The sequence below is a fragment of the Mus caroli genome, unplaced genomic scaffold, assembly GCF_900094665.2.
Source record: "Mus caroli unplaced genomic scaffold, CAROLI_EIJ_v1.1 scaffold_17748_1, whole genome shotgun sequence".
Classification (NCBI taxonomy): domain Eukaryota; kingdom Metazoa; phylum Chordata; class Mammalia; order Rodentia; family Muridae; genus Mus; species Mus caroli.
This window is the reverse complement of record NW_018388513.1, coordinates 12277-21764: the sequence shown is the minus strand read 5'-3', so window position 1 is coordinate 21764 and position 9488 is coordinate 12277. Positions and strand designations below refer to the sequence as shown.

At 35.1% G+C, this 9488-nt stretch overlaps 1 protein-coding gene across 1 annotated transcript; it reads left to right on the top strand.

Moving 5' to 3' along the window:
• The first annotated feature begins 8063 nt into the window (after positions 1-8063).
• On the top strand, positions 8064-8990 carry LOC110287646 (olfactory receptor 5AC1-like). The gene has a single exon (XM_021154205.1). The coding sequence runs from the start codon at positions 8064-8066 to the stop codon at positions 8988-8990; it is 927 nt and encodes a 308-aa protein (XP_021009864.1).
• Positions 8991-9488: the final 498 nt, after the last annotated feature.

Below are 9488 nucleotides of genomic sequence, written 5' to 3'. Positions count from 1 at the left end.
AGAAAATATGGTACATTTACACAATGGAGTACTACTCAGCCATTAAAAAAGAATGAATTTATGAAATTCCAAGGCAAATGCATGGACCTGGAGGGCATCATCCTGAGTGAGGTAACACAATCACAAAAGAACTCAAAGGAAATGTACTCACTGATAAGTGGATATTAGCCCAGAAACTTAGGATACTCAAGATATAAGATACAATTTGCTAAACACATAAACTCAAGAGAACGAAGACCAAAGTGTGGACACTTTGTCCCTTCTTAGAATTGGGAACAAAACACCCATGGAAGGAGTTACAGAGACAAAATTTGGAAGTGTGACGAAAGGATGGACCATCTAGAGATTGCCATATCCAGAGATCCATCCCATGATCAGCTTCCAAATGCTGACACCATTGCATACATTAGCAAGATTTTGCTGAAAGGACCCAGATATAGCTGTCTCTTGTGAGATTATGCCAGGGCCTAGCAAACACAGAAGTGGATGCTCACATTCAGCTATGTTATGGATCACAGGGCCTCCAATGGAGGAGCTAGAGAAATCACCCAAGGAACTAAAGGGAACTGCAACCCCATAGGTGGAACAACAATATGAACTAACCAGTACTTCGGAGCTCTTGACTCTAGCTGCATATGTATCAAAAGATGGCCCAATAGGCCATCACTTGAAAGAGAGGCCCATTGGACTTGCAAACTTTATATGCCCCAGTACAGGGGAAAGCCAGGACCAAAGAGGGGGAGTGGGTGGGTAGGGTTTGGGGGGGTTATGGGGGACTTTTGGTATAGCATTGGAAATGTAAATGAGCTAAATACTTAATTAAAAAAATAAAATTACTTCCATCTGGCACAAAAAAAAAAATTCAAAACCCAACTCAACCCAACCAACCAACAAACCAACAAACCAACCAAACAACCAAAACCATGGTGGAGAATGCTTGAGGAAAGACATTTGAGATTGATTTCTCAGCTCCCACATGAATACACAATGACATAAGCACACACATTGACAAACAGGTACACCCATAAACATAAACATTTACAAATACACATACACACAAAATTTACAAGTCATATTTTTTATAAAACATGCATATTTATATACACATAATATAAAATATGTATGAATACGTACTTTACTCATATAATATATTGGATAGTACTTTGATTTTTTTTCCTCTCTTTTCTTTTGTTCTAGTCTCTTACCTTCATCCAGACAATAACTGCCAACAATTTGGGTTAATAATTTCATCTTATCATTGTAGTTTTAAGTGTATATCTGCACATTTTTATTAAGAGGAAGATTGAGAATTTTAGTAATTTAAACTCTGTTAACTATGATGAAGGAATATATACTTCTCTATGTATTTTTTTTCTTATTTTGCTTACATGTTAAATAGTGGGAGGACTCTATCATTCTGTCCTCTGTAGATTGTAAGAAAAAGAAAACACACAAAGAACGGTAGGAGAGCTGTAGAGGTGATCCTCCCCAGGGATGAGCACACAAATTGGCTTTGCAATGTGAAATTGGAAAACACACATATGAGTTACATTAGATGAAATGAACAGTTTATATTTAGAAATTTATATGCAAATATGTATACTTATACATATGCACATAATAACAATTAATGAAAAGAAAGCCTGTGAATTTGAAGGGTTGTGAGGAGAGGTATACAAGAGGTCTTAGAGGGAGGAAAGGGAAGGGAGAAATGTAATTATATTTTAATTCCCCAAATGACAAAAGCTAAGGAAATGAACAGCTGCCATTTCACATTCCCACTGCTATGAACAGATCCACTCCTCCTGCCTTCCTTGCTATGATGGATGGAACGCTCTGTGAAATCCTGAGACTAAACCAATCTTTCCTCCTTTAAGGTTGTTCTGTCAGACACTGACCAGAGCCACACAAGAAACTAATACAGTAATCAAAAAGATGCAACAGCTAGTATTGGAGAAAACAATAATGTCATCTATAGATCTTCTCTTTTTGTGATTAGATGGCTATGAATGGAAAAGTCCATTGGACTGTATTCAGAAGACGTTCAGAGGATCTTATGTGAATAGTGGAAAGATGACTGAGAATGGAAAACAAACAAACAAACAAACAAACAGCAACAACAATGTGACAGAATAGTTTGCCCCATGAACTGATCACCAAAACTTGTGACCTTCCTTTCTAGAAACACAATGTTGATGTAGCTTTGGTTTGAGAATGATACATCTCATCGATATTTTGCATAAACTCAGGTCATATTTAGAATCTCTGTTTGCTGAGGCTTGCCCCTTTTAACACAACTGTAACCATTGTATGTAGTCTTTACTTTGCTCATAAGGTGAAATTAAGTTCAGGTTCTCAGACTCCACTACCCAGAAGTAATTATCCATAACTGACACTGAAAAATTACTCATAGCTGACAGTGAAAAAAATTCTCCTAAAAGGTTATAACGTTATGGATGTAATACTCATGCTCTGTTAACTCAATATTCTAGAACACCCCTAACTGTCACCTCAGTTACCTCACTTAGGACTAATTACCTTAAAAGTTAGTTGATAATGCTTTTCTGGTTAGCCAAAATGTAATACACTTCCTCCCTTTGCCTTCTGAACTTCTGCACTTGTTTTTTCCAATGAAAAGCCTTCTCTAAGAACAGGCAAGCATCACAGTTTGGCTTCTGAGACATCTGTTACCCTAATTGATTAGTCTTGGGGTATGCTCTCAATAAACCATTCTTGCTTAATTGAAATCAGTGTTCTTATGATTTGTGGGATGATTCCTGACACCCAACATTGTGGTATTTCTCCAGATAACTTGACTCAGATGAGGCTTCTGCATTGAAGGAAGTCAGGTGTGGAGCTGCCTTGAATAAACAGAAAGAAGTGCACTTCCAGGGGCTGTCCTGGGCTCACTAGCAATCTGACCACTTCTGCAGCTCTGACTGACTAGCAGATCAGTCATACTATATAGGTTTCACAGCACAGTCTATGCAGACTATACAGGTTTCACAGCACAGTCAGTCTAACGATTATCCAAGAAGTACAGCTTATGTGATTGAAGTTTTCATTACATGTTACAAGTTCAGTCACCAATTACAAAATACAAACAGAGCAGTTTTATTTTTATTATTAGTCATATAACTACAACTTAAAAAATCTGAAGAATTCCTCCTTCAAAGCAAGCACATTCATCATATGACATTATATGACTGAGTTTAGGCTTCAATAAAAAATATCTGAATTGGTCTTTATATAAATACCAAATACTGATATCTAGCTCCTTTTATTGTGTTTTTCATCATCTATGCTGTAAAGTAGGAAATTTTTCATTTTAGTCAATATATCTTAATTACTGAACTCGGTTCTTCCAGGGATGTACTCTGTATAGCCCCTTATCTTTAAACAACATTTTCAGAGAACTCTAAGCTATAATAAAAAGAAGCCTTGAACCTGTAACCTTTTCTCGTGGCCTGTCAGAGTTTGTCAGTTGTCTCCATTTACCCTGTACCAAATGTACTTTTTGAATTTGCCCAGGAGCAGTTACCCCAAGAATATTCCTCAGACATAATTTTCTCAGGAAAAGACATAATTGCACATAATATAGTGCACAAAGTCCCAAAGAATGCAACATACAGAGGCCAGAACACAATGGGTAGAGGGAGAAGGACAGTGATTGCAGCATCAGTACAGCTTTTCTGGGATGGTGTCCAGCAGCTGTGCTGGCTTCATGACTCTCGCCACTTCTAGTGGCTGTGGCTGTGCCAGTGTACATTATGAATATCAAGTGTAGTTAGATTTTTTTCTAATTAGATGTTATGTATAAAACACTCTAGGCAGAGAAATAAAGTCTCACTCTGTCAATCAACTAAGACATTTTGATAGATTAAACATGCAGTTAATGTTATAGTCAATAACTTGTACACACAATGACCAAAGCATTTTGACTATATAACATCATTAGTTATGTTTTTCATCTTTTTTATTAGATATTTTCTTTATTTACATTACAAATGTTATCCCCTTTCATAGTTTCCCCTCTGAAAATCCCATATCCTTTCCCCCACCTCCCCTGCTCACGAACCCACCCACTCCTGATTCCTGGCCCTGGCATTCCCCTATACTGAGGCATAGAACCTTCACAGGACCTAGGGCCTCTCCTCCCATTGATGGCTGACAAAGCCATCCTCTGCTACATATGCAGCTGGAGCCATGGGTCCCACCATGTGTACTCTTTAGTTGGTGGTTTAGTCCCTGGGAGCTCTGAGGGTACTAGTTAGTTCATATTGTTGTTCCTCCTATGAGGTTGCAAAACCCTTCAACTCCTTGTGTCCTTTCTCTAGCTCCTTCTCATTTTAATGAGGCTAATTTAGCTTATTAATGTATCTATAGTCTTATCTTCACAGAAAGTTATACATTTTAAGTGAGTAGAATGATATATATTCTGGGTGTTGGTAAAGATACGTGAATTTTATGAAGGCCATTCTTGTGAGAACTGGATGTCTCAGTTACAAGAATTGTTGTTTTAAGAGAATAATGTATATGTCTACATAGTGAAAATTACTGCATGGATTCTGAAGTGAATTGTGATGATAGAAAAATATGCATATAAAAATTCAAACTAAGATGCTTTGTACATTATTGAAAGAACAGTGCCAAGCTTACAGTATTTCAAGAATGGCTTATGGCTTGCATATCAGTTTGTTTGATAGCCCTGTTTCTGGACTCAGAACACTGGAAGGACATTGGGGTTGGAGGGAAAATATGGAAAGATGTTCACAGATTTGGATGTGTGTTCTCTAAGGTATCTTTGGAACTTCCAAATTAATATCAAGTTAACTAGGTAGCTGTGACTAAGAGGAATGAAAATAAACTTATTACAAGTTTTGCTTAGTGATTTTGTAAAACCATTTCCCCTGTGAACTCTGATAACCCAATGCATTTTTATTATAACTAGTTATGTGCACGATGTAAAGATTTGTTCTCAATGCCCACTGGAACAACTTTGACTTTATTCTGCTGGGACTGGCTTGGGAACTTGAGAGAATTTGAAGATGATTTAAAGAATCTGTTTGTAATGCAAGATAAAATGCCAAACCTTCTCATTTTGGAGTTTCTAGATGGAACCTGGCTCCAGATGATATCATTTCCCCCCATTTATTTTATACACATTCCAGAAAATGAGTACATTTCCATTTTCCCACTGTTTTACAGGAATTGGGTGAGAAAGCAGGCTTTGAGATTATTGTTTGTTTACCTTTGTAATTTGTAAATGTAGAAAATGATTTTTTTTAAAATTAAATGTCATAGAAGATTTTGTAAGAAATCACCAACTGCAAAGGGGACCGGGCAGGCACAGCCAAATGACAGTTTGAAAATATATGTTTCAATGGGAGTTTTACAGCATTAGTAACACCATTACTGAGATGGTTTCCACTGACTCATAAAACAAAAGCAAAAATTGAGTAATGACTTGAAAATTCAAGGTTTCCAAGGAAAATTTTATAGTCTGAAAAGTTTTCTTAATTAAGACATGGTTATCCTGCAAATTTCCACTAAATTGTAATTTTTTCTGAATGATAAATCAATTTTGTCTTATGAAATTTGTGGTTGAGAGGCATAAAATTTCTTCAAATTCGTAGAATCATGAGAATGGAACTGAAGATGCAGAAAGCAAGCTCCACAGATCCCTCTTGTCTCCTAGTGTCTTATGCAACTATTAAGTTACACAATTATTATTGTATTATTTGACTATAAGTTAAAGGTTATTAATTCTAAGGTCAATTATACATTGCAATATATTAAGTCACTTGGAATAGTTATATCTGGATAAATATCTTAGGGATTGAAATTTGTATCATATAGTCTGTCTCATGCAATATTTACAACTCTGTACTTACAAGTAATAATTCTCAAAAGTTTTGTTATTTATTTATTTATTTAGTTAGTTAGTTAAATAGAATAACAGGTCAAAATCTTTCCTTAAGCGGATATTCAATTCTGAGAAATAAACTTCTATTTATTTTAAAATTACATGAAAGAAAATTTCTGAACCTTTTAGCACACATAAATATCTTGATATTTGAAAATATAACAATTCTTTTGTTTTTATTTATTCATTTTATTTAAAAATTTTCATATAAAAATTTGAACTTCTTTCAGAAATTTCAAAATGTCAGAAATATCTGCTTATTCATACAATCTAAAAAATATAAATTATATATTTCAAGCAGACGCACGCAGGGGGAAATATTAATAACATTATTAAAATTAAGAGATATCTAAAATCTTTCTTTATGATCCCTATGTATATAATTATAGGTAAGTTTAATACAAATGTATGTATTACCAATGCTGAAAATTTTCTTACCTATAAAATCTAAAGGATTATGACAATTTCCCTGTATATTATTTCTGTACTTTATTTAATTTAATGCACAACAACTCAAATTATACTTCTAATTTTTACATTAAAAAAAATCTCCTATTGTATATGTAGCAGAGGACTGCCTTGTCTGTCCTTAGCGGGAGTGGATATGTTTGGTCTCGTGGAGGTTTGATGCCCCAGAGAAGGGGGATGCTAGAGGGGTGAGGTGGGAGTGGTTGGGTGGGTTAGGGAGCACCCTCTTAGAAAGGCAAAGTGGAGGGGAGCGGTGGGGTAAGCAAGTGAAGGTTGGTCCGGGAAGGAAGGCAAGATTTGAAATGTAAATAAGTAGAATAATTTATATAAAAAATATAGCACCACGACTTTGCTGTTCTCAAGTCTTATTAATATGTTCTAGGCAATTTTCCACCTACCCCTTAAAATATTCATAATGAGTGAACATGCACACATAGATACAGTGCTGTGTACAATTATCATTTATATGAGTTAGTGCTTATGAAATTTTAGTTGACTTATCCTTCTCTTTTTTTAACTATTTCCCTCAGTCAAGGCTCCACTACATAGCATAAAAATCAGAATTATTAATTTATTGTATTATATCCATCTTTTAATTAAGAGATTATTTAAAATTATAGTTTATTTGGCCACAATGTGATCAGAGTTATTTTTATTTCCATATATTTTGGTCTTCTGAAATAGTATACATTGTGATAATTTTCAATTCAATTGATAATAATTCTTTTGTGACTAATTTTTTTTTAATGCACCATGACATGTTCACCTGTTTCTATTTTTTTTATCTTAGCCAGAAATCAATTCTTTATTCTTTGTGTATATTTTTCTGTCCAGTGTTGTTTATATTTCCAGAGTATAACTAAAAGAACAGTAGGTTGGCTAATAAATATATATGTAATTCAAATAACGTGGATTGTGTAAAGTTGCTTTCTCAAAGGCAGCTGCAATTAGTATTCTGCAAGTAATTCAGGAAAGCATCAGTTTCCTCACCTTAGTCATCAGCGAGCACTTTGACTAATTTTAATTTATGCTACTCACATACATGAGTAAGGGTGTGTGTGTGTTTATGTTTTTTAATTTTCATCTAGGTATATGCAGTGTTTATAGTAAGAATCTATTCTTACGTATTTCCAAATGAATAGTTGACAGTGACAATGTAACCTACCACACCATTTAGCATTTCCTACAGTATAAAAACATGTATTGGTTTTTAAAATTCCCTTTATTTACAATCTGAGATCTGTTCCAATGCCTAGCCCACTTCTTTATTATAAAATATCTTTGTATCTTGGTTATAAAATATTTAAACCTCAGTTCAATATCAGTTAAGACACACTCAACTAATCTTACTGTTTATACTGTTGATATAGCAATCTGTTTTATTCACTTGAGTTTTAACAAGTTATTCAGTTCTAAATGCTGCAAACGTGTATTGCATTTGTAAGATTTAAAAGAATTTCCACCAAGTGTACATATTACTTCAGGTGTATTACAGTTTAATTGTTTATTGATTAAAGTTTCAATGCATAGTAGATAAATATCAAAATTTTTGAGTCAGGCATTAGAAACATCCATTTGGGATAGTGACAGTGATAACAACAATTTTATAATTTTTATAGAATTCTGTCTTTCCTGATTTCTTTCATTTTAGTGATTGTGGAGCTCAGCCATGGCAGAAGGAAACCACACTCTGGTCACTGAGTTTATCCTCATGGGACTCACCGACCATCCCACGCTAAAGGCTGCCCTGTTCCCACTGTTCCTTGTCATCTACCTCATCACCATGGTGGGAAATCTCGGACTGATTGCTCTCATCTGGAAGGACTCTCACCTCCACACCCCTATGTACTTATTCCTCAGCAGCCTGGCATTTGCTGACTCATGCACTACATCCTCTGTAACACCCAAAATGCTTCTCAACTTTTTATCTACAAATCATGAGATAACCCTAGTTGAGTGCTTTGCTCAATTTTATTTTATGGGTTCCAGTGCAACCACGGAATGCTTTCTCCTATCTGTGATGGCCTATGACCGCTATCTGGCCATCTGTAACCCCTTGCTTTATCCAGTGTTGATGTCTAATAGACTCTGTACTCATTTTATAGCCGTGACATACTTACTTGGTGTTCTGCACTTGGCAATTCATGTGGGTTTGTTACTTAGACTGACTTTCTGCAGATCCAACATTATACAATATTACTATTGTGAAATTTTACAACTTTTCAACATTTCTTGCATTGATCCAACAATTAACGTGTTTGTGCTTTTAATCCTTGCAACTTCTATACAAGTCTTCACCTTTGTAACTGTCTTGGTTTCATATATCCGTGTCCTCTTTGCCATCCTGAGAAAGAAGTCTGATAAGGGCAGAAGCAAAGCCTTCTCCACATGCAGTGCCCATCTACTCTCTGTCTCTTTGTTCTATGGAACTCTTTTTCTCATTTATGTTTGTCCTGGGTCTGGGCCTGTGGGAGACAAAGAGAAAATGCTTTCTTTATTTTATACAGTCATAATTCCTCTGCTCAATCCATTTGTTTACAGTCTGAGAAACAAAGAGGTTATAAGTGCTTTTAGAAGAGTAATGAAGAATACCTGATCATTGTATAACTTTTTAGATGTGTCTCCCTCACAATTTTATAAAAATAAGACGAAAACATTAATAGAAAAAAATAGGTCCTAAGAAGTGACATTTTACTGGGGGGCCAGTATCCTCTTCTGGGTATGTCCAGCTTTGAATTTTATGTCTGATACCCTAGTGATTCTTATCATATGGGTTCAGTGAAGTTCTGGTAGCACAGTTCATGAACACCTTAGCTTTTCAAATTAACTATTTTCTTTGGCTTTTCCAAATTTAAAAATGTAAATTTTCCATTTTCCTATGCTGTCCTGAGACTCAGGTGCTGAAATATGACTCTGATCATTGCTAACAAATATAGTTAGCCATGTACAGGAGTGAATAGTTTACCCCTCAGGACCTAGAAGCAAACAAAGTTTTTGACCTTTTAGTTCATGAAACAACATTGGTTATTGGATTAAAAACAGAATTCTGTTTCATGGTCGAATGCATTCCTAAGAATACATGTACTATTGAATA

Bases quoted from the DNA above. Each gene is read 5' to 3' on its own strand.
- LOC110287646 (XM_021154205.1), top strand. From the start codon at position 8,064: ATGGCAGAAGGAAACCACACTCTGGTCACTGAGTTTATCCTCATGGGA.